The sequence below is a fragment of the Schistosoma mansoni genome, assembly GCF_000237925.1.
Source record: "Schistosoma mansoni, WGS project CABG00000000 data, chromosome 3 unplaced supercontig 0083, strain Puerto Rico, whole genome shotgun sequence".
Taxonomy (NCBI): domain Eukaryota; kingdom Metazoa; phylum Platyhelminthes; class Trematoda; order Strigeidida; family Schistosomatidae; genus Schistosoma; species Schistosoma mansoni.
This window is the reverse complement of record NW_017386008.1, coordinates 849,777-876,850: the sequence shown is the minus strand read 5'-3', so window position 1 is coordinate 876,850 and position 27,074 is coordinate 849,777. Positions and strand designations below refer to the sequence as shown.

Here is a 27,074-nt window from a genome sequence, read left to right as displayed (position 1 = left end):
GACATGTATTTTCCCCGGGACACGAAAGTGTTATCATGCTTTTATTCTATATACACACACGTGTTACGTATGCCTAACCACCGACTGCCCCGACATGCAATGTTTTATGGCGTAAGAGTAGGTTGGAAGAAAGCTAGGGGTCGGTCAGACCAAAACGTGGCACAAATCCATGAAGTCGCTGACAAGTGGACTGAACCATGTTGGTAGGTGTAGACTACCTGGTTGGGATCCGCAAGATGATAGCAATCGATGGTTGGAGACCTTGAGTGACATGGCTCAAAATCGTTTGCAATGGTGAAGCTGCATCCACTCTTTGTAATCTACCAAATTCTAATCTTCTGAATTCTTCATGTCCCTATCCTTTTTCTCTTTCCAAATATATTTCACTGTATTATACTCCTTGGATAACATCTTCCAACCCTAATCTTTCCGATTACTGCTTATACTCTTACTACTTCTACCACTATGGGATTTGAATCGACAACTTCATCTCTGTGCTAATGTGGTATGGCAACTCGAACTGATGTACGTACGTACGTACGAATTTCTACGTTGTGACTGACTAACTGACTGACTGAATTATCTAATTTGATAATACTTGAATTTATGTCTCTATTTATTGTAAAGTATTTTGTTTGCTTCTTGGATAGTATACTTATAGTTGATTGGGATGTACATCATGGAAATACTACACAATATGCATTCTACGATAATCCAAAGTAAGCGGGTTTTTTTTGTTAATCAATTGTATATGATTTTATACATTAATCCTTCATGTTACATATCAAGTAATGTTTTTTTCAGGACTTTTCCCTTTGTCCATTATTAGATCAACTTCATCATATATATATATATATATATATATATATATATATACTTCTGAGAAAAACACTTTTCTTCCGACTTTCAAAGGATTAACCTCTTGCTAGAATAGTTACTTGTCGACGTGGAATACTCAAATTATATATTTCTGTTTAGTGGAAATCCTAACACTATGTAGTCTTGCGTTGCAAAACATGAATACTTTGAATGCGTTACTCTTCCTTTAAATATAAAATCGTTCTTTAAGATTGGTAAGCAAAGATGGATAGTGGCTAGCAGTGGAATCCAGTTTGACACGAGTTTCGTCCTATTTGGGATTCGTCAGCTGGATGTACCTGCATCTCAGAGTTGATGTTCACTCTGGGATTCAAACCCAGTACCTTTCGCTTCAAACGCCATCGCGTTATCCACTCGGTCACTGAGTCCTGATAGCCACCTTCTTTAAGATTGATTTATATTAGTCTTTGGTCTGTTGAACGAGTTACTCATACCACCCATCCTGAAAGCTTCATCAGCTTTATTTGGTATCTGAGGAATCTTTCCTTAGCTTTTGTTAGTTTGTGTCTCCTGTGAAGAAGGAGAGATATCAGTCTGGTTACCAAGAGTGAGTACTCTACGAAGCTGACCGTTCCAATTTATGGCTGTAAAAGTGGCCTTTCAAATTGGAGAATATACAAAGGTTACTAGTGTTTGATTATAAATATCTTTGAAGCGTTACTCTCATATTGTGGGACCATAGATCAATTAATCCTGATATTAAATGTAGAATACTGGGTGAATATAAGAAACCGATTGTTGAGGATTTGGATTTTTATAGACTTAAAATATGTGTTACACATGCTCAACCACAGTCCACCTCGTCACATAACCCTGGTTGTCATAAAAGTAGTTTGAAGGAAAGCTGGAAGCGATCAAACCAAGACTTAACATCATTCCATCAAACCATTAAGTATAGGTCTGTGTCATGTTGATATGTGTCGATCACCTAGTTGTAGTCTATCACATATCAACTACTGCTAGCTGTAGTTCTTGACTGACCTAACTCAAGATTAGGATGGTGCAAATTAATTCATTCGTTTATCTTCTAGGTTTTACGTTTCAATATTATTTCATACTTTTATTTCAAATCATACTAACCTACCTCTAGATTCTATACTCTTACAGATTAGGGCGATTCGCTCAAATTTCTAGATCATCTGTTGAGTTTGTTTGCATTTCCTGTCCTTATTCTCTCCGCTTCAACTCTTTTGTTTATTGTTTCATACTACTTATTAATATTCAGTAAACAGTTGTAATCCTATCAATGTATACGCGTATGTTGTATCGCAAGTTTATCGCGTATTTACTTATGCTTATAATATTTATAGTATTTATCATTGTAATCACTTTCTCTCGATTCTTATTAGCAGTTATCCTCAGTTTTTGTATAGCTGTTTAATCTTTATTCAAACTCAACGGTTTCCACATTTGTTTGCTCTCGTTTCTGTTTTTACTTGTTGATAAACTATTATCAAGATTAGACACAACTATCAGTTGTCATTTGCATTATCTTATGTCACAATAATTCTTTCTGTTGTTATTGCCGGAATCGGTGGGACTAAACTTTATGGACGAGCCAATCAGAAGCTTTCACGGGTTTTCAAGGTGACGGCGCTAAGTTCTGTACCTAATGCTTACGTACGATCGGTTTGCAGCGGATTTTAAAGAACACGTGATAATTCAGCGTCTACAAGAGAAGGGATTTTTCAGAAGTTTCTATACTTGTGACTGTGATACTCAAATGACTTTTTTCGCTCGATCACGATTAAGGTTATGACCCTAACCCTAACCCTAAACCCTAAATCCTAACCCTAACATTTCCAACGAGTTAGGTACCGACAGACACCAACAATAAAAATTTTTGAGACCTTATCATGGTTCCAGAGGCCGACTACTATGGAGCCATATGGATGAGTTTCTGTACCGTATGCACTATGATTTTGAACTTCTGAACCTGTATCTGACCTTGAGAAGTTTTTGAGCCATGTAAAAGAACGGTATCCGCTTTAATTTTTTAGTTTTGTTTAATATATTTTTGCTGTATACTAACTGTCTTCTGATTGGCTAATATTTCTCAAGGTCATTTAAGATTCGTTTAAAAGTCGTCCATAAAGTTTAGTCTATCACCGGAAGCCCTTTCTTTCTTTTGGACTTACAGACTTGTTAAGTGCCACAGATACCTCACAAGTTGAGATTTGTAACTAATTAATATATATTACGCAATAAAGAACTGTTTTTTAGACAAATCTTTATTTTGTGAACTTCGATTTCGTATGTCACTCTATTGTGTAATTAGACGCTTTAATAGATTCAACGTCAACTATACTTCGACTTTGTAAATATTCCAAGAAATCTTTGTTTTTGACTTATTCTAACTGATTGATTATCTATATTTACTATTTAATCCACTTAATCACTTTATAACATATAATGAAGATAATACTTACTTACTTACTTACGCTTGTTATCCCTCGTCGAGGAGCATAGGCCGCTCACCAGCATTCTCCATCCAACTCTGTCCTGAGCCTTCCTTTCTAGTTCTTTCCAATTGTTATTCATCCTTTTCATATCTGCTTCTATTTCCCAGCGTAATGTGTTCTTTGGCCTTCCAAAAAAGATAATACTAAATTGAAATGGTAGTTGGTTTAATTTATTCCTCATATACATCTTGGAGAAACTAGATACAGTTATACTAGAATATATCCATACCTACCAACATAGGTTTTTAAAGATTTTTCATTGTGCATACTTTCTCTCTTCCTTCCTTCATCCTCGTATTGAAATCATGTACATATATTTATACATACAGAGTTCTTTTCATATCAATTCATCGATATGATAATGGAGAATTTTGGCCTAATCTACGTGAATCAAATTATGATTTCATTGGTACTGGTCGTGGTCGTGGATTCAATGTGAATATTGCATTAAATGATGTATGTTTTTCTGTGTGTACCTTATTTTCTTTTTTTAAACACATAAATATTGATACAAAGAAGCACCAGATATATATGCGCCGCACAAATCTCATTTGATTTGTGTGAGGGCTGTAATACTGCCCGGGTGCCCAGATCGAAGCAGGTGGTTTTCTTAGGGGGCCACACCCCGAGCCTTTGATCTAAAGGTCTGATCCACAAGGCAGTGGAGCATCGTGAGGAGATGCAATTCCATGATAGCCGGTGACCAACAATTGATTCAAGCACCATTTGTTCCTTCAGAATACTGGAGCCAGCCCATATGCACCATTGGTTTGGAATCAGGGTTTGCCAACTCCCCTAGGTGAACTCTCCGTGTCCACCAACCCGGTTAAAGCACCGGACATTCACTTCTCGTGGTCTTAATTTCGTAAACAACAGTACTGCCACGTGAAGCAGTGAGTAGGACTTTCCTGTCAGAGGCTATATACGCGTGGCCGTATGAGAGCATTTGAAGAGGGAGAGCGGACTTTCCCCACTATCAGCCGTACCAGGGCATTTGGGGGCTTTGTTTGTACCTGTGTAAATAAATTATTGATTTTCGTATATATATGTATGTATTGTGGTGTGTGGTACCATATTAAACTCACATGAGTTATTCTGGCTTCATGGCAGACTTCTGTATTCATTCTTTTCATGTCACCTTGTATATGGGCGCGTATGTGCATTGCTTACCCTATTCATCATTTGTCTTCAGCTTATTCTGGTCTGGCTATAGATACTGAGTCACACTTCATCAAGTCCTGTTGGCTCATTTGCCTTCTCCGTGTCGCTTCGCCTTTCATTGTCCAACGACATCCTCCTCTTTACTCTCTCTCTTTTCATTTCACTTTCTCCACTTCGTTTCTTTGGTTGTCTGTCCGAATCGACGAGTGTACGAAATAAATACATACAAAATTCATCCACGTATTTGAGTTATTCCGTTATTCCTTAACGTGAGGTAAGTCACTAGTTATGTACGACGGTAGCCCCCCAAATGCCCTGGTACGGCCGAGAGTGGGGAGAGTCTACTCTCCCTCTCGAAATGCTCTCACATGGCCACGCGTATATAGCCTCTTCCAGGGAAGTCCTACTCACTACCTTCTCGCGGCGGGGGTGTTGTTTACGAAAGTGAGAGGACGAAAAGCTAATGTCCGGCGCTTTAACCGGGTTGGTGGACACGGAGGGTCCACCTAGGGGAGTTGGCAAACCCTGATTCCAAACCAATGGTGCACATGGGCTCCCGTATCCTGAGGGAACAAATGACATATGAATCAATCGTTGGTCACCAACTACCATGGGACTGCATCTCCTCACGATGCTCCACTGCCTTGTGGATCAGACCTTTAAGTCATAGGCTCCAGGTGTGGCCCTCTAAGAAAACCACCTGCTTCAGTTTGGGCACCCGGGCAATATCACAGCCCACACACACACAAATAGTGTAGCGCATATGTACCTGGTGCCCTTTTGTACCAATATATATATGTTTAAATAAATAAATAAATAAAGCTGAGATGTATATTTTGATAACATCATCATACGATCTAATCGGAGTTAAATTAAAGGGCTACTGTAATGAACGAGAAAAAAAGGTAGGGACAACCAGTTGTTTTATATAGTTAGGATCATGAGTCAATTGAAGCTAGACCACCGTAGAAAACCTGGAAGCACTGGACGGCTGTTTCGTTCTATTTCGGGACTCCTCAGCAGTGCAAAAACTCCTTGTGACAACCAGTTGTATTTAAATACAAAATTATAGAATATCTTGGCAAAATGTGAGATATTATGTACTACTATATGTATATATATTAGTTGTGTATATGGTTCATTGGTGTTGTCATCTAATAAACGGCATTAATTCGAAAGTATATTTACGAGAGAGAGGAACGGAAATAAAGCAATTCGATTTCTTTCTCCTCAAAAAACACTAAACTTATTAGTTCCGTGATCGTAATGGAAATTGCTGCATTGCACATTGCATTATTATTACTATTATTATTATTATTATTATTATTATTATTAATTGTCTCATTTTTGTACACTTTTAGAAAGATATTGGTGATTCCGATTACTTAACTATATTTCATCGAATTGTTCTTCCTTTGGCCTATGAGGTAAATTGGCTATATCTTTTTCTCCCTTATCATAAACAGTTAACACTGTATAACTAATAAACTGAGAGCAACATAGGATTTATGCGGATATTTACTCGAAAGTACCCCTTTACTTTACACAATATATTGATATTAAGCTGTTTAATCGAATGTATATATTGTCATCTTTTAAAGTTGTTATATCTTGTGGCCGAGTGGATGCCCAGTTAATGTATGACGTGATAAGATCGCCAATCAGAGAGCAGCGAATTATCGATTGGGAACAGGGACACACGAAACCATACGAACAGTCTAGAGTGCTTATCGATCCTGCTTCTGCCTGGGCCAGCCAGTTAAGTCCAAAACACCAATAACAGCCTCTGTGGTATGAATTATTGTATTTCAAAAAAAGTAGACAACTGTTTCTTTCTAATTTGGTAGATTTTTTTCAGCAGTTTGTAGTACCGTGACCTTTAGGTCTCTTAGAAAAAGCAATACCTCCAGACTCTTGAATTTAATGGTTCTTATTTCTAACTTTAATCGATTTGCTATAAGTATCGTGTCGGATTCACCAGGATAACGCACTTGAGGTCTGTTGAAGATAAAAAGCTGTCTCGGCTTCACAGTATATATATATATATATATATATAATAGTCATACAGTAAATAATAATTAGCCTAAGCTAAACCCACATTCAAGGCTATAAAACAATCACTGTGTACACAAATTAGCATAAAAGCGATCAATTCAGTATGGCCGAGCACACAAAAATGTATCAATCAATGAGAACACACCATGTTTGCGATTAAAGGAAAGGATCGTAATATACAAATCTCGTATATTATAATCATCTACTGACATCAGTGACAACTCTCTCACTCGTGACGTAATTCAACTACAATTATATCACATATCCATTAGAGCGTGGAAAATTCCATTTGACTTATGGAAATGTATGATTGTTGTTGTTGTTGAGATCAGGATTGATGGAGACTTGCTATCTTAGTTTTGTTGAAACAGCTCTCAAAAAGCACGACAAAGCCTCCAGAAGCTCTTGAGGAGCCGAAGAGATTCCATTCAGTCAGAACATGTTAGAACCTTCTACAATATCAACATGGCATGCTGTGATTGAGAAATTGTATATCTCTCCTGCTTGCATATTGACTGGATTATAATGATGTTATAGCCCATACTAAAAACTGTAAATACCCCTTTTCTGTACATTTTTGACTCTTACCCAATGATCGCTTCCCCTGATTCTTTAGTCTTTTGATCTGCGACTATGGGGTTCTACGCGTCCGAGTGCCGGTAATTTTATAATATAATAATATTGGTTACTAAGCTAGTTTTGTTAACTAATAGTTTTTGTCTTTTTGTCCTGTTTTCATTCATTCTTAGTTTGATCCAGAATTAGTACTTGTTTCCGCTGGATATGATTCTTCATTTGGCTGTCCTGTGGTAAGTAAGCACTCCATTATTATTAAGGACTATTATTATTATTCTATGATAGTTCCTCTCTATGAAACTAATAACTTGAGGGACCTGAAAAAGAAGTTGGATTAGTGTTGGTATTAACGACCTGGGAGCATGACCACAGTGCCCAAGGGACTACTGCTTGAGGCCTGTCACGCACGGCCTTTTTGTGGGGGATTTTTGACGTGTTAGCTCCGTTCTTCAAAGGACCTTACTACCGGATAAGGCGAGGTGTGCATTTTTAGGGTTGACCTTTTCTAACCCCACCCCTCCTCGTGGGAAGGCAGCATCTCTGTTATGCTGGTTGTCTGAAGGAAACACCTTAATGCCGTCACACCTCTGTACAGTCGGCAGTACGACTTCGCCTTCGGACCTTGGAATTGCTGCTTTTAGTCTTACCGCTCTTCAACTGACCTGTCTGACATGGTAGGACCTTGAGGAACGATTGTTCCAGCCAGCATAGCTCGATTGGTTCATCACGATAGGCAAGCCAGACCACCACGTCCTTCATTCATAAACATCATGAGACATCTGACCTAAATATAACTAGTTAATATATTACTATTATAGATTCTTTTTGAGAAGTCAAGTAATACTCCAAGTCTCGACGTTGGTACATGCAATTTCTCATTTGACAACCTTTATTGTTAATAAAAACAATATTGATACAAATCAGATATTCAGGCGTCAAAAATACAACCTTATGAATAACGAATTAGTTACTAAATTAATTACAACAGATACTATAGATTAGAAGACAGTACATGTCTGTATCGAACAGGTTCTAGAAAGTATCAACGGACATTAAGCACTATGGCTACAAAATAAATGAAGTTTCAATAAGTAACATAAATAGTATGAAGTAACAAAAAATGAAAAAAAAACTGAAATGCATGTTCTCACAAGTGAAAATTTGTTTATTTGAATACATAAATATTGGTACAAAGGGACACCAAATACAAATGCGCCGCACCGAATCCCATTTGATTTGTGTTAGGGCTGTGACACTGCCAAGTTACCCAAACTGAAGCAGGTGGTTCTTTTAGGGGGTCACACCCGGAGCCTTTGACCTAAAGGTCTGATCCACAAGGCAGTGGAGTATCGTGAAGAGATTCAGTCCTATGGTAGCCGGTGACCAACGATTGATTCCTATGCCATTTGTTCCCTCAGGATCCTGGAGTCCATGTGCATCATTGGTTAGGAATCAGGATTTTCCAACTCCTCTTGGCGAACTTTCCGTGTCCACTGGTGCGTTTAAAGCTCTGGACATTCGCCTTTCGTCCTCTCAATTTCGTAAACAACACCTGTGGTATGAGAAGGCAGTGAGTAGGACTTCCCTGGAAGAGGCTATATACGCGTGCTCATGTGAGAGCATTTTGATAGGGAGAGCGGACTCTCCCCACTCTCGGTTGTACCAGGGCATTTGGGGGAGGTCTATTTCTTAGCTAATAAAACGCACTTATTCGTTAGGACACTTCTGATTGCCATCGATTAACCTTCTCATTAGGTTACTTCTGATTGTCTCTCCATATCACAACCACTTACAATTTTTATGTTTCATTAGCGAATTTAAAAATAAAATGAGTTCGTGATTAATTTAATAATGATCTCTGCAGTTTTATAAGCTATATGTTATTAATTTATAACTGATAAGGTTAATTAACTTCATAAAGTCTGATGGTTTTCATCACTCTCCAAATGTCGTTGAATCAGTGATGATTATGGCCTTAAATAAGGGTAATAGTAACTCAAAATGTAAACGTCTTTCATTCAACTGAAGAAAAGCTACTAGTCGATATAGACATGCATGGGTTTTTATTTATTTAAACACATAAATATTGGTATAAAGGGGCACCAGATATATATGCGCCACACAAATCTCATTCGATTTCTGTGAGGGCTGTGATACTGCCCAAGTGCCCAAACTGAAGCAAATGGTTTTCTTAGGGGCCTGCACCTGGAGCCTTTGACATAGAGGTCTGATACACAAGGTAGTGGAGCATCGTAAGGAGATACAGGCCTATGGTAGTTGGTGACCAGCGATTGATTCATACGCCATTCGTTCCTTCAGGATACTGGATCCCATGTGCACCATTGGTTTGAAATGGGGGTTTTCCAAATCTCCTAGGTGGACTTTCCGTGTCCACCGGTGCGGTTAAAGCGCTGAACATTCACTTTTCGTCCTCTCGAATTTCGTGTGCAACATCCCCGCCACGAGAAGGTACTGAGTAGGATATCTACACGTATGTGTAGATATGTATGTATTTGGAAGTAATATTCATCTACTTTCTTCGCTCATGAAATTACGTTTTCTGATGGAACTATATTGAAACTACGATTAGATGAATAGAAAATGACTCCTTAGTGAGAAATCTGAAAGAATTACAGAGCATCTTAGTAAAATCTGAGAATGATACAGTAAATACTTCATTTGCAAAATGTCCATCAATTATCTAAAACTTGACTGTTCCTTTTGGAAATATCAGTCAGTTGTCTCACACTTCATTGCTCTTTCGTTTGTATGCCAATCATTTTTTTGTTCTCGTTCTCTTTTCTTTGATCCTAACCTTGTTCCTCCAGACATTTTACTTTCGACTGATGACATGTATTGCTTATATCTATCGACATCAGTAGCATACACCACAGTATAAGTATAGAAATCAAATTTAAACATTTTGTTAGGTACTACTGTTTAGTACTTCTGTAAATTTGATATTCGTCTTGACAATTTGATTCGATACATATAAATGTCAAGCTCTACTTTGGTTATGGTTGGCTTGATGAATAAGAAATTGTTTAGGTGAAATAATATTAATGGCTCAAACCTCAAAAAGAATATTATGTCGTCTGTCGGTTAAGTGCTTCGGCGCGAAGCTGGTATGTCCTGATTTCGAATCTCGCGGGTGCGGGATCGTGGATGCACACTGCTCAGATGTCATATAAAAGGACGAAATGGCCGTCCAGTGCTTTTAGGTTTTCCATGGTGGTGTTGCTTCAATTGACTCACGCTTTGAACTATGAAAATCAAAGAAATCAACTGATCATTGATAAGTTTTTTATTTCCTCCACCTCCTTAAGTTTTTTCCCACTCAATGCCAATATAGGGCTTTAAGGTAGGAAATAAATAAAGGATTAATAACATATATGCTCAACCAAATAATTCCATCAAAGTGTACAACGTCACTTACTGATTAAGTATTTCTTCACGAAACCCTTCTCTTAATATTAACCTTATCAGTTACTCCACCGTTGTCACTAATCACATTCAGTGTTTATTATTATTTTTTTAAGATTACCAAATCAATAAATCCTACTTACAATAATTCCTTGTTATTTCGTTGAAATTTTTTTTCCCCAGGGACAATTAAATCTTAGCCCTTCTTTATATGCTCATCTTACGCATAAACTTATGGCATTTGCTGAAGGGAAAGTTATTGTCGGTTTAGAAGTAAGCTACACTATCAATTTTTTCTTTTCAATGTAGCAAGTGTTTTACTATGTGCTGTGTTATTTCATAATTGGTTAAGTAATATATATATATATATATATATATATATATATATATATATATATATATACTTTGTGGTCTACATGGTATTAGGCCACAAAGTGGACGTGAAGATCAAGGAATAGGTCAAGTGAGGAGTGATAGGTAAGGTTCTAGTTTCGACCATTTTTCAGATATCTACATATCAGTTTTAATAGTTGAATTGTTAGTCATCAGAAGAATAGTCGATAGAGCCACTATTGTTTGAATATGCTGCGTTACCACCTTTCTTTACTATTTGTAGACATGTACAAAGGAGATGTGGACATCAGCTATTTGACTATTACTATGTAGGTATTTAAGGATAATATCTTTCTGAAGCTCCAAAGTGAATTATGAAGTATGATTGATGGATTGACATTTTAGTTATACCTGTTCTTCACCTCCTCTTTTTTTGTTATTCATTATGTCAAGTTTATGTATTTATTCAATATATGTATAAACTCGGGTTCGAAACCGGTCACTAAAAATTCTATGTATTTTAAGATATACTGTTGAAAATGTTTTCACTGTGTGCAACATCATTGAAACTATTGTAACATTCAATCAGTCGTATAATGGTTAATCACTCGCGCGCGAGATTCATAGGTCCTGGGTTCGAATCTCGCCAGGCGTGATCGTGGATGCGCATTGCTGAGGAGTCCCACAATAGATCGAAACGGCCGTCCAGTGCTTCCAGGTTTTCCATGGTGGTCTAGCTTCAATCGACTCATGATTTCAACAATATAAAATCATTGTTATGTGTATTTATAGTATACAAAGTCTTCTTTTCTAAATGTGATTGTTTGAACATCTCAATGATATCAATTATGAAGTTACACTTTATTGCGCATTGATCAAAGTAGGAAATGTTAGATTATTGAATTCCAATTCAATTGTCCAAAAGCATCATAATAACTTTAAAATTTAAGAATTCCAAATTCAATCTTCTGCATAGTTATCGTCGTTGCCATGTACACTCTTCTACGGTACCATAAAATAAGAAGTAAAACACTTGTGTTCATGTTACAAAGGGGCACCAAACATATATGCACCACACTTCATCATTTGATTTGTGTTAGGGCTGGGATACTGCCTAACCGAAGCAGATAGTTTTCTTAGGAGGCTACTCCCTTAGCCTTTAATCTAGAGATCCAATCTACAAGATAGCGGAGCCAATGTTAGGGAGATGTGGTTGTATGGTAACCGGTGACTAAGAATAGTTTCATACACGATTAGTTCCCTCAGGATACTGGAATTCATTCACAACATTAGTTTCGAATCAGAGTTTTTCAACATCCTTAGATGGATTCTCTGTATCCACCAACCTAGTTGAAGCGCCGGACATTTGTCTGTCGTCTTCTCAATTTCGCAAACAACACCTTCTGCCGTGAGAAGACCTCGAGTAGGAGTCAAAAAATACTATTAATTTACTTCATAGCTATTTTTTTCAATTATTTATACTTTGAATGAATGAAAGGTGGTCCCGCTTTCTTTCTCTCTATTATGATTTTTTAAGAAATTTGTTTATATTGCTATCACTTGTCATTATTATTATTATTGTTAATCTTCCTTGTTGTTGGTTTTTAAAGGGTGGTTATTACCTGGATACTTTAAGTGAATCAGTTGGTCATACTTTGTCTGCTCTATTAGGTGATCCAATGCCATCTTTAGATCCAATGAAACCAATTAATCCAAGGTTAGTTTTCACTGTATATTGACAATAGTAGTAGTGTGTCAGTCAATTCGTCACACAACGTAAAACCTGGTACATATCTATATGTATATATTAGGGCATACATATTAAAGTTTCATTGGGATTAGTCAATATGATTCATTGGAATTTAGTAGATTCCATGTGAAATTCTGCTGATATTCGGATTGTCCCTGTAAGTAGCAGTAAGAAAATATCCAAGATGATCCGTGTGTATTCAATCCATTTCTTATTATTTTCATAATTGGTCTATCAATTTGAATAACTATATATCTTGTAAGTATTCTATACATTAATGTTGTTTTATTCACTAATTTCTATCAATGTCTCATTCTGATTTAAGGAATTCAGTAGTAGTAGGCTCAGTGGTCTAGAGGTTAAGTGTTTGTGCAAGACTGAAGGTCCTGTGTTCGAATCAGTTTGCCTCCAAATAGCCTGTTACGGTAGAGGGTAAGGAGAGTCAGCTCTCTCTTCAAATGCTCTCACATGGACACGTGAATATAACAGCTGTCAGGGAAATCCTACTCACTGTATTCTCGCACCATGGGTGTTGTCCACGAAATCGAGAGCACGAAAAGCGAATATTTAGCACTTTAACCAGGTTGATGGGTATAGGTGATCCACATAGGGAATTGGAAATCTCTGATTCCAAACTAATGATGAACATGGATTCCAGGATCCTGAAGCAACAAACGGCGTACGAACCTATTGTTGTTCACCGGTTACCATGAGATTGTATCTCCTAACGTTGCTCTACTGCTTTGTAGATTAGACCTTTCGGTCAAAGGTTCCAGGTGTGGCCCTCTAAGAAAATCATCTGTTTCAGTTTTAGCACATATGTGTTTGGTGTTTTCTTGTACCAATGTTTATGTGTTTAGATAAATTAATAAAATAAGTAAGTAGTATCACTAGGATATTTGGCGGCCTGCTTAAACATATGGGCTACCAGTTTCCCGTCATCTATATATTTCAACAAGTTATCTAATATTGTTTGTTTTAATACATCATTATGGCTATTAAGCACACAACCTTTCGCTGTAAAGGTTACAAAAGGCCTAATCAGAGATGTCGTGTTTGCTGGGAACATGCAGCAAAAAGAATATACATTATTCATATGTCGATTGACTGAACTGCTGACATCCAACTGGCGATCACTGAATGTTTATCATCAGGAGCAACGAAGAAATAAGAAACGTAAACATGTTGAAATACTTTATGCTGAGAATTCGATTTTGTACCAAATAATATAATATTGAATAAGGCTAATAATAATAATAATAATAATAATCTCGAAAGTGTTCTTCCCAGTAGAATAAATAGACATGTACTTTGAGGTAAATGACTTATAATTATTCAAAGAAACAAAAAGGACACTATTATGATGCTAAGGGTTATGCTCAACAGTCCAGTTTCAATGTATTGATGAATAAGTGACCTTCAAGGTACTTTCCATTAATTCCTCATAATATTTTGATCGTATTTATTTTATGCCCATATTTGGTGTATAAGCATGTTATTTCATTACATAAAGTACCTATTCTACTGGCTTAGTGTTCTTGTCTTTGATATCCAATCATTTTGGGGTTCAAATCAATAAGATATTCTCGTGAATAGGTATCACCCGGTCACGCTTCATATCACTATATCTATCGATCGATTAGTATTCTATTCACTGATTTTCGCAACCGAAAATTTCATCCAATCAAAGCACAGAAAACTTCCTTCATAACACACTCGTTAAATCATGAAAATAAGGTTAACGTTTTGGAGAAGTGAGAGCTCCGATTTCCTACTTACAACTTTACTATTACATAATAATAACGACTAATCGAACATGTAATCAAGGAAGCCATAAAGAAAACAAATAGAACCATTGTTATATAAAAGTTCAATAGCATAACTGAGAATGTGGTAAAGTTAACAAGACTGTTGTTTATTTATTTATTTAAACACATAAATATTGGTACAAGGAAGCACCAGATACATATGCGCCACACAAATCTCGTTTGATTTGTGTGAGAGCTGTGATACTGCTCAGGTGCCCAAATTGATGCAGGTGGTTTTCTTAAGGGGCCACACCCCGAGCCTTTGACGTAAAGGCCTGATCCACAAGGCAGTGGAGCATCGTAAGGAGATGCAGTCCCATGGTAACCGGTGATCAACGATTGATTCATACGCCATTTGTTCCCTCAGGATCCTGGAGCTAGACCATGTGGACCATTGATTTGGAATTAGGGTTTTCCAACTTCCCTAGATGGACTCGCCGTGTCCACCAACCCGGTTAAAATGCCGGACATTCGCCTTTCGTTCTCTCAATTTCGTAAACAACACTGGTGCCACGAGAAGGTAGTGAGTAGAACTTCCCTGACAGAGGCTATATACGCGTGGCCATGTGAGAGCATTTCGAGAAGAAGAGCGAACTCTCCCCACTCTCGGCCGTACCAGGGCATTTAGGGGCTGTTAACAACCCAATGAGAAGAACCTCAAGCTCTCATCAAAAGAGCATTTGTTTTCTGTAGTCCTCAAAGTAATATTCTTCACACGACTTATATTATTACTAACCAATTGAATTACAAATTCTCACATTTTACTTCTTCATTAATGTGTTTTCTATGTACTGCGTTTATATTCATTATTATTTTGTCCTTTTTTTCAGCGTTTTGGAAACAATATCCAACTGTATATCTACATTAAGTTTTCGTTGGAAATTTTTACATATTTATCCTTTATTAAATGATAATGTACTATTCCCTGATATAAGCCATTTAAAATTACAAAGTTGGTAAGTTTTTTTATTTTTAAGAGATTATTGTCTTTTTTTAACAAATATACATTTTTAGTACGGGGGGGGATTTGTGAAGATTGTAAAATTTACATTTTCAATCTGTTATAACTCAATCTGTTATATCTGTTATGACCGAGTGGATACCTTTGTTAATGTATGACGTGATAAGACCGTCAATCAGAGAGCAGCGAATTCTCGATTGGAACAGTGATACACGGAAACCATACGAGCAGTCTAGAATACGTATCGGTCCTGTTTCGGCCTAGCCCAGCCAGTTTAGTCTAGAACAGCCTCTGTGGTATGAATCATTATATTTCAGACATACTGAGTTTATATACCAAACGGACTGACCACATCGTACCAATAAAATAGAAAATCAGAAGGGGTTTTTGTGGATGTTTCAATATTTTCATAGTTGAAATCATGTGTTAATTGAAGCTAGACCACCATGGAAAACCTGGAAGCACTGGACGGCCGTTTCGTCCTATTATGGGATGCGCACTTATGAGGAGTCCCATAATATTAATCATCAATGAACATAAGATTATTATTAGTAGTATAGCGAGTTTTGAAACTAGTTGAGAACTAATATAACAAACTAATTAAACTTATCAATCATCTGATACCAATTTCAATTTTGTCATATCATGTTTACCTTTTTTTCCAAAAAAACCCACCCAGGTCTGATGTGAAAGTTCCAAATTTTGAACCTACTGATAAACATCATAATGTTGAAGATAAATTAAGCATAGAAAAAAGATTTGATTATTTGAAAAATGCTCATCCAATTGCTGGTAACAATAAAATATCCGGGTAAAATAAAGTTGTTTATATGTTTGTTTATTAAACCTTATCTGGGATATAACTATTTCCATTTGTGTATTATTTATGGTAATACTATTTTATGGATTCGTTTCAGTCAGTTATAATTAACGTAGAAGCTCACAGAAATGCGCATAGTTCTTTAGTCACCTCCAAATGCCCTGATACGGTCGAGAGTGGGGAGAGTTCGCTCTCCCTCTCAAAATGCTCTCACATGGCCACGCGTATATAGCCTCTGCCAGGGAATTCCTACTCATTGCCTTCTCGTGGCGGGGGTGTTGTTTACGAAATTGATAGGACAAAAAGCGAATGTCCGGCACTTTAACCGGGTTGGTGGATATGGAGGATCCACCTACGGGAGTTGGAAAACCCCATTCCAAACTAATGGTGTACATGGGCTCCAGTATCCTGAGGGAACGAATGGCGTGTGAATCAATCGTTGGTCACTGGCTAATATGGGACTGCATCTCCTCACGATGCTCCACTGCCTTGTGGATCAGACCTTTAAGTCATAGGCTCCAGGTGTGGCCCTCTAAGAAAACCACCTGCTTCAGTTTGGGCACCTGGTCTTTATCACAGCCCTCATACAAATCAAATGAGATTTTTGTGTGGCGCATATGTATCTGGTGCTTCCTTGTACCAATTTTTATATGCTTAAATAAAAATAGAAAAACCTTAACGAGATGTATCATTAATAACTTGAAATACTAGCAGTATGAATGATAGTGGGAAAGACAATGAATAAAAGGATATGATGTGAAACAAATATGTGAACAGAGGAATATTATAGATTGTAGTCACAAGCTGTTCGTGTAAATTATGTTTGGTACTTGGCTATGTATTTTGATGTTTAAGGGCTAGTGCTTGTAAATCATGATTGTTTGTAAACGATTCCGTTGTGTAGCTCAAATGATTTAAAGTGTATGTGCTATTCATTAATTACTTGACATATACTTCGATTAAATTATCTTGAATATTTCACTTAATCCATGCTTCTTTATTCATTAACTCAGTTTATCATATCGTGGAATGACCGAGTGAGAAATACTGAGGTTAGATATAGGATACTAAGTAAAAATGTCAAGTTAGTTGAAGTATCTATGACTCTTAATCAAATGAGGTGGCTAGATTCGTTTCACACACTCATCACCTACTTTGATGTTCAATGACTGCTACAATAATCTTAAATTGGAAGGAAGTTATGGGAGGTCATGAAATCACTGACTGTTGTTCTAAGCTATGTCAGTAGATTTTTACAAACTACCCACAGTCTACGCAATTATCATGACTAAAATGGTTAAAGAGACTAGGTGACATAGTTCAGAATCGGTTTTAATGGGGCGGACACATTTACTAGTTAGATTCTTCCAGATCGTGAATCTCAGTATTTCCTCATCTACATCTGATTCTGTTTTCTTGAACTGTATTATAAATCTTTCATTTCTGTCTGTAGCTCTTCTAGAGTTACTACCAGTCCCAAGCCTGGGTAAAGGAGGAGGGTTAAGCATGGGGTTAACGACCCCCCAACGAACTCTAGCTAAAAAAACGCTAACCAGAAAGAATAATTCAAATCGTTTAATCTCTGCCCGGGGAGTTGAAGGAATAATTATGACGTCTCATGATGACAGCCGACATTGTCCGGAAGTCACGAGACCGATGTCCCTTCTAACAACCAGAGCAACACTTTATAGGTACATGGTACGTCCGGGCAATGTGGGAAACCGGGAAGACCAGTCAAATAGCAATGGAAATGAGGAGATACACATTGACAGTACTTGGAATCATCGAAACCCATTGGACAAAAGCTGGACAGCAAAGGCTAGGCACGCGAGAGATGCTGCTGTACTCTGGTCACGAAGAGGAAAATGCTCCACACACTCATGGAGTTGCTTTAATACTGTCCAGAGAAGAACGAAATGTACTTGTAGGATGGGAATCTCAAGGATCCAGGATCATCAAAGCATCATTCAGAACAAAGAAGGAAGGGATCACAATGAATGTAATCCAATGTTATGCACCCACTAATAATAGCAACGACAACGATAAAAATCAGTTCTATGAAAGGCTGCAATCAATTATAGCGAAGTGCTCACGAAAGGACATCACCATCCTGATGGGAGATCTAAATGCTAATGTCGGAGTGGACAACACAAGATATGATGACAGACTTGCGAATTCACGTTCATTCAACAAAATGGTTATAGATGACATAATATTCCCCCACAAACCCATACACAAGGCTACATGTATGTCAACGGATCATACTACACAGAACCAGATCGATTATATATGCATCGGTAAAAATTTCAGAAGGCCAATGGAAGACAAGAGAATCAGAGGAGGAGCTGACATAGCTTCAGATCATCACCTGTTGGTTACCAAGATGAAAATGAAGCCGGAGAAGCACTGGACAATTTGAGAAACATCATTACAAAAGTTTAGTGTAGCCATACTTCGAGATACTGACAAACTCAAAGAATTCGAAATATATATCAGCTACAGTTTCAAGCCTTATAAGATCCACTCCTAGAAGAAGAAACTGCTATGGAGGGCAATTGGAAAGGTATCAATCAAGCACTGACTTCAATCTACCAGGAAGTGATGAGCTACAACAAGCATGATCATAAAGAGTGGGTCCCTTTCGAAACCGTGCACAAAGTGCAAGAAAAGAAGAATATGAAGAACGCAATCAACAACAGCCGAACAAAAACAGAAAGTTTGGGCACAAGCTGCATACTCTGAAGTACATAAACAATAAAATAAAATCTGTGAAAAATATTTAGAATGACTTTAGAAAGTAAAGTTAATTGTTAGATTTTTAGAATGCAGGATTTATGGTAAGGAGTATACTCTCTCCCTCACAAAATGTTCTTATATGGCCAAATATATATAGTCAAAGCATCGGAGGCCCTACTCAATGCCTTTTCATGGTACGAGTATTTATGAAATTCAGACGATGAAAAGTAAATGTCCGGTGCTTAAATCGGATTGGTGGGTACGAAGGATCTACCTAGAGGTGTTGGCTAGATCATGTATAGAGGTAACATTGTAACTCGACAATTTTGATGTTTGATTATATTTCTTTGAAAAAGCTTGGATCAGATTGCCAGGCGAAACGTTGGATTTACTTCGAATTCATTCGCTGAGATTTTACAAATACATTCTTCCTCAATGCTTCATATCAACTAGGCGCCAATATACTATAAAACTGTTCTGTTGAATTTAGACGAAAGTTATTATATGAAGGGAACATTGGTCCTCATTGTCAGGTGGTTTAGTAATAACCCCTAAACTGCTATCCAGTTTTTAATGATTTCTGCTAACCACCAGACTGATTTCACGCGTTGACTCATCTTAATCCATACTTCAATTCAAATTTCCCTCCGTAAAGTATGTTACGTAATACTTTTATTGGATTTTCTTTATTGTTTCTTAGAACCTGCTTAGTTTATGACAATCGAATGCAAAATCATAAGAATGAAGAAGATCCGTAAGTTAATTGGTTATTTTTCAAACATTTGCCTACACATTTATTTTTATGTTAAGTGAGTAACTACTTAAAAAGTTTAGTAGTAGTCTGTCTTAGTTTAAGAAGAAAAATGGGCTTGTAAATTTTTTTTATAAAAAAACAAATGTGATGATAAGTTCATATCTTTAGAGAAATAAATTATTGGTTAACCATCAGTTAATAATTGTAATCAGTGATGGTCACCGGCTACCATGGGACTGAATCTCCTTACAATGGTCCACTGCCTTTTTGGGTTAGACCTTTAAGTCAAAGGCTCTGGGTGTGGCCCCTTAAGAAAACCACCTGCTTGAGTTTGGGCACCTGGGCAGTATCACAGCCCTCACACAAATCAAATGAGATTTGTGTGGCGCATATATATCTAGTGCTGCCTTGTACCAATATTTATGTGTTTAAATATATAAAAAAAATAATAACCATCATTTTGGGATAGAATCATCGAAAACTGAATATGAAACAAAGTGGGAACAACACAATTTACAAAACATGATGCCATCATTCATTATATCTCGTTGCTTTCTCTTCAGCCACATGTAAACTCATATTTAATCATTAAATGTTCATTGATAACGATTTGTCTATAATATGAGAAAGGTTCCTTTCACGGTGTGGGCAACCGGGAAGTGATAACTGCCCTCGTACCTTTAACAGCGCACAAGATAAGAAAGGTGAAGAATTAAAAATTTTTTAAAAATGATTTTGTTTTATCTGCTCAAAGTAGTAGTTTTAGAATGTTTGATTAGTTTTGTTGTTTATTATGACCAAATTCTGAAGGTATGTAAAATTGAATCATCAAATTATGATCACAGTTAATTAAATAAAAAGAATTAAGATTTTATCAAGATAGTTGATGGTTTATTCCAGACTATTTTTGAATACAAAAGTCAGGTTTAAATGGTTTAGTCATTGTGGCTTCTATTAATTTATGCCGTTTATTGATAACTTTGAAAGAATTCACTAAATCCACTTTGTGTCTCATGTGTTGTAGGTAGCGTTCTACTGAACTATCTATGCAAATTTGGTTTTGAATTAGTAGGTTTTTGGAAAGATGCTCATTAAAAAGAGTAGAAGTGCATCTTCCTGTCATTCCAATGTACATATTTATGCATGCATATGGAAGTTAAATATGATTAATATTTACTTTTGTATATGTGATTGAGTACAGTCTTGCGTACACTACAATCAACTTAGGTTTTTAGGGTTCTATCCATTCAAGATTGATGAAGCCAGTGTGACTTTTATCGTATTTAATTTTATGTTTTCAAGGCCCGTAAAACTACCGCGTGGAAACTGTTGTAACCTCCGGGTTTTTAGACACTAGTGTCGCACCAGGAGCGAGTATAATCTATATACATACCAGTAACATAAGTTTTCACAGACTTATCTTCTGGCATACACACAGGTATACTTATCCTGTGGGTAAATATACGTTACATGCACACGGGTAACACACAAGTTCTCACCTATAAATCCTTCGACACACACTCAGATATACTCTGAGAGCGTAGATAGATGGACACTATTCCTTTTGAACGTATTTAATACAACTGACTGTCTTTCACGCATTACATCCATACCACTGGTACAAAGGATTTCGTCCATGCACTTCATGACATACACATAAGCATAATAACTCTCTTGGGTATTGTTAATGTTCACCTCTCCCTAATATTTGCTACCGTATCTTTTTATTATGTCATCGACCTGATGGTTTAAGCTGCCTATTGTATTAAACATAAGACAGATATTTTTCAGTTTACGTTCGTTTTACGAGCCTGACTCTTACCCTTTGCATATGTCTACATACATAACTTGGTGAGCCGAGACTTATCCAATTCATATACACGAGTATACGCATCTGTCTTCCTTGCACGATTTTGAAAGCCTTGAAGAGTGAACTCTAAGTAATAGAAGTTGAACATAGGAATGGTGGATTTTTCTTATCTCCACTGACTGAATGAATTAGCTAGCGCAGTTGCCTCCACTATTCAGCCAGCGACACTTGTAGGCTTTCGTTTGGATTTTTTTCTTCATATAATTATCATTATTGTGGCTAAGATTGTTTGTTTGTTTTTCTTTATTTATGGATCACTTAAATATATAAAGAACATATCCAGAAAATCCAGAACGTATCAAACATACTTATGCACTTTTGAAACAACTTGGCCTTAAACGTCGTTGTAAATGTATTGAAGTAAGTTGAATATCACATTTTCCTATTGAAGAATAATTTGTATAACTTAAGCTTATATCATGAAAAGATCTGTAATTAGGGAACTTTCAAAAAAAATTAAAGTACATTTAATATTTATCAGTGTATACTCCCAACCCAAACATGGATTGAATCCAAGTCATTCAGTTTTTAAAGATTTTAATGGATAATACCAAGTCTTTGAAATCATTGACTATTATTCTAATGCGCGATTTCGTGGATTGGTTGAGGTTAGACATTAACACCACTGGATGCCGTCTTAGTGGTCTATCGGTTAAGTGCTCCGGCGTGAGACTGGTAGGTTCTGGGTTCGAATCCATCGAGGCGGGATCGTGGATGGGCACTGCTGAGGAGTCCCACAATAGGACGAAACGGCCGTTCAGTGCTTCCAGGTTTTCGATGGTGGTGTAGCTTTAATTGACTTATGATCTTAACTATATAAAAAAAATATTCTATTGCTTGTTGGTATGTTCTAAGATTCCAACTAAAAAGAAAAAAAGTCACAATACTAGTAATCAATGGTGGTTACAGATGTTTATATTTCATATTTTACAATAAACTCCTTCTTTTAGTAGTAAGTTGTCTTAGATGTTGTTATATCCCGAAGCGATTTATGAATGGTAACTTTTGAGGACTGTTTATGGACCAATTTGATATGTATATATCCTATTGTATAATTGTTAAGCATATTCATATTCATGTCCCTCTTATTATAAACTTTATTTTGACCCATAGATCATTACTGTACGATTCACCATTCCTTAGTTTTACCCAGTCTTATTAATTACTGTTTCCCCCTATTCATAGCCACATTTGGCTAAATCTTGTACAAATGCTGTTTCTTATTTTATTGGTACGATGTGGTCAGTTTGTTTGGTATATTAACCCAGTATGTTTGAGAGTAATGATTCATATTGCAGTGCCTGTTATTGCTGTTCTGGAGTTAACTGACTGGGCTAGGCAGAGAGCAGGACTGTTAAGTACGTAAGACTGCTCATACGGCTTTTGTGTATTATTGTTCTGATCGATAATTCACTGCTCTCTGATAGACGGTCTTATCACTTATATATACTAAACAGAGCATGTATTTATGCACACGATGTAACAGAAGTCATTTTTCAAGATTTACTAACTCTTCCCATTTTCTCAATTGAACATTATCTTACTTAGGCTTCTACGTTACAGAGATGTTTTAAATTGAACAAATAGTTATTGAAAGATATCAAAAAATCAATTGTGTCTGTAAAAAAATGTCTCAGCGATTGGAATTCAGTTAGCTGTAACCGTTTTGTTCGGCAGCTCATTGTGACCTTCTTCACATTAACACTTTAATCAATTCCGAATACACAACATTTATTTGATTTAAACACACACACATTGGTACAAGAAATCATCAAACACATATGTTCCACACTTTGTCATTTGATTTGTTTGACGTCTAGGATATTACTCGGGTACCAAGACCGAAACAGGTGGTTTTCTTACGAGGCCACACCTGGTACCTTTGACCGAAAGGTCTAATCTACAAGGCAGTAGAGCATCGTAAGGAGATGTAGTCCCATGGTAGCCGGTGACCAACGATTGATTCATACACCATTTATTCCCTCAAGATCCTGGAATCCATATTCACTATTAGTTTGGAATCAGGGCTTTCCAATCCCCTATGTGGATCTTCTATATCCACCGACCTAGTTAAAGTCCTGGATATTCGCTTTTTGTCTTCTCATTTTCGGGAACAACTCCCGTGTTGCGAGAATGCAGTGAGTAGGACTTCGCTGACAGTGGTTATATGCACGTGGCTATGTGAGAACACTTCGAGAGGGAGAGCTGACTCTCTTTACCGTTGACCGTACCAGGGCATCTACGGGCAAGCACACGAAATCTTTAAAATAATTAGACGATAGTTTAGCACATAGTTGTTTCATTAACCTATATTTTTCCGACCATTTTGATAATATCCCTGAAGATGCTTAAATTAGAGTTTTAACAAATCATCTCTTATGTAACTAACTGAATAAAAAAAGAAGAAGGCTATTACAGTTTAAATAATCATTTTTTTGTTTTTTTTTGTTTCCCTTAATTTGACATTTTTTTAAAAGGCACGTTATGCAACTCGAACAGAACTATTACGTGTACATACAGAAGAATATGTGAATACAATAGCTTCAACTGTGAATATGGAACAAACAGCTTTGAATGATTTTGGTGCTTCAGAAAATTCTGTTTATTTCAACTGTGTAAGTGTTTTTTTTCTCAATCTAATCATTTGCTCACTAGTGACTGACTTCGAAAAGTACATCATGGTGTTCTAGTGAGAAGCAGTGGCCAATGGAGTTCAAACCACGTCTGTTGTGAGATAGGAACTCACTGAAGACATTTGATGAACAGTTGCTCAACTTCGTGGATCAGTTGAAGTTAGACATTAACACCGTTAAATGCCGGCTCAGTGGTCTATCGGTTAAGGGCTCTGGCTCGAGACTGGTGGGTCCTGGGTTAGAATCTCGAGAGTCGGGGATCGTGGATGCACACTGCTGAGGAGTACCATGGTAGGACAAAACGGCCGTCCAGTGCTTCCAGGTTTTCCATGGTGGTCTAGCTTCAATTAACTCACGCTTTCAACTATGAAAATACTAAATCTCCACAAAACCGCTTCTGATAATTAATCTAATTTAAACCTAATTAACTGAAATATCATTAAATTGTGGGATGTTAAATTGTTTTATGTTATAAAGTTGTAAGTCCGAACCTCACATCACTTACGTTGGTTTGAACAACAAATTTAAGTAGTATGTAACACCAATCGGAAGTGGAAAACATGGCAGTAGACGGCTAGTGAGGTCGAATTGAAGAAAACAGAAAGGAATAGTGAATTGGAAGAATCATACAAAATGTAATTTTGTATTAAACGATAAAGTGGTCGTCCCCACCTGAATTCTCGTTCACTACAGTATCATCAACCTTCACATTTAGTGTAATTCATATTCAAGTACCTGATCAATTGTTTAATTTATTAGTTATTTATAATAACTTGTTTGAATCCAAGATATCACAGAAAATACCTACATGCTAACCCGGTTTAAGCTCCGGAGATTCGCTTTTCGTCCTCTAAATTTTGTAAATAATACTCATTTCATGAGAAGCTAGTGAGTGGAACTTCGGTGATAGTGTTCATATTAGTGTATTTTGAGAGTGAGCGAGCGAACTATCGTCATCTTTGGTCGTACAAGAACATCTTAGGACAATGTACTCTGTCCTTCTATCGATTCATACATTTATTAACTAACTATCAGTACAATGTTTAACTGAATGAACTTTCACTGTTCATGCATTATATAATAGCTTAGACTAATTGTCAATAATAATATTCTCGTTAATATTTGTCTTCATTATAGTGAAATTTGAATTGTTGATAATATCAATGTGTTGATACCATTTTCCGTCGATCCAAATAAAAGAAAAACAGAATTAATAAATTCTCCCCCATTTAAAGACACTTACTTAAGGAAGTTAATGATGATCAATAAACAGTTGAAATTTGTTATGACTTGCGACCTGTTAATTATCACGTGATATAAGGTCGCCAATCAGAATACTACTTATACAATCTTGGCATTGTGCCAAATTAATGGCGCGTTGACCCTTACAAGCAACTTAGAGTCCCTACGGGTTCATTTCACTTAGCCTTAACCTCTGAGTCCAGAACACAATTTTAGCTTACACTGTATGAATCATGTATTTCAGACACACTTGGTTTATATAGAAGTAAATCGAACCACATCACACCATAAAATAGAAAATAACAATTATACAAGATCAAGTTGAAGGTGGCTGTAATTGTGCGAGACTGTAACTAAGAAATCGGGAATAACTTAAAGATAATAAATCATATAATAGTATATTTTTAATTTATTTCAACACAAATATTGGTACAAAGAGGGCACCAGATATATATGCATCACACAAATCAAATGAGATTTGTGTGAGCGCTGTGATACTACCCGGATGCCCAAACCGAACCAGGTGGTTTTCTTATGGGGCCTTTGACCTAAAGATCTGATCCACAATGTAGTGGACCATCGTGAGGAGATGCAGTCCCATGGTAGCCGATGGACAACGATTGATTCATACGCCATTTGTTCCCTCAGGATACTGGAGTCCATGTGCACCATTAGTTTGGAATGAGGGTTTTCCAACTCCCCTAGGTGGACTCACTGTGTCCACCAACCCTGTTAAAGCACTGGACATTCACTTTTCATCCTCTCAATTACGTAAACAACACCCGTGATGCGAGAAGGCAGTGAGTAGGACTTTCGTGGCAGAGGCTGTATACGCTTGGCCATGTGAGAGCATTTTGAGAGGGAGAGCGGACTCTCCCCACTCTCGGCCGTACCAGGGCATTTGAGGGCCATATAATAGTAGATACCGACATGATTGGCCTCAGAGTTTTTGACTTTTGTATGAAAACAAAAGGAGAAATCATGAAATACTCAGCTAAAAGAAGTTCACTTTAAAAGTAATAATTTCAGATCACAATGTATTGTTTCATGGAAAAATCTGTTCATTCAACAAATTATGCATTAAAAAATTTAGAAGCCAACTTTTCCAAGTCTTTCGTCAGTTTTTGGATCTGCTGTCAATTTTTGAACATGTACTATGCTAGCATTTGCTTGGTTTTGTAATTTTCGTAGCCGATCTATATTTAACAATCTTAACGCAACAGCCGCAGCCTCTACAACAGGATCTTTAACACTAAATCCAAGACATACATCATCGAGCTTTAACATATCAATCTAAACGATGCAAAAAGATCGAATAAATAGAAAGTTTGCGTGGATTTCATAAAAAAAATTAAATTTGAATAAACTTTAAAAGTGTGAAAAAGGCTATATTTAGACTGTATATTTTCTCTCTCCCAAATGTTATCATTACAAAAAAATGCGGTTTCCTTTTAGAAACAACCGTACAAACTTACCTTATTTTTCGAGGGTAGTACTTATTTTAGTACAATCGTTTTTTACAAAAGGATGTTTTTATTTCAAATTATAAAACAATCTTACCAACATGAACGAAAATAAGTCTGGGAACCCAAACAGGTCATCCTATCATAT

General features: G+C 36.7%; 1 protein-coding gene across 1 annotated transcript in view; it reads left to right on the top strand.

The window, feature by feature from the left end:
* Smp_138770 (histone deacetylase,putative) overlaps positions 1-27,074 on the top strand; it is a 63,550-nt gene that overhangs the window by 19,607 nt on the left and 16,869 nt on the right. Inside the window, exons 9-19 of the mRNA XM_018791344.1 lie at positions 651-719; positions 3,671-3,797; positions 5,864-5,929; positions 7,307-7,366; positions 10,740-10,829; positions 12,500-12,606; positions 15,278-15,403; positions 16,088-16,219; positions 19,665-19,718; positions 21,861-21,948; positions 24,066-24,277. Coding sequence (XP_018645482.1) covers positions 651-719; positions 3,671-3,797; positions 5,864-5,929; positions 7,307-7,366; positions 10,740-10,829; positions 12,500-12,606; positions 15,278-15,403; positions 16,088-16,219; positions 19,665-19,718; positions 21,861-21,948; positions 24,066-24,277 — 1,131 coding nt within the window. The remainder of the gene's footprint in view (positions 1-650; positions 720-3,670; positions 3,798-5,863; positions 5,930-7,306; positions 7,367-10,739; positions 10,830-12,499; positions 12,607-15,277; positions 15,404-16,087; positions 16,220-19,664; positions 19,719-21,860; positions 21,949-24,065; positions 24,278-27,074) is intronic.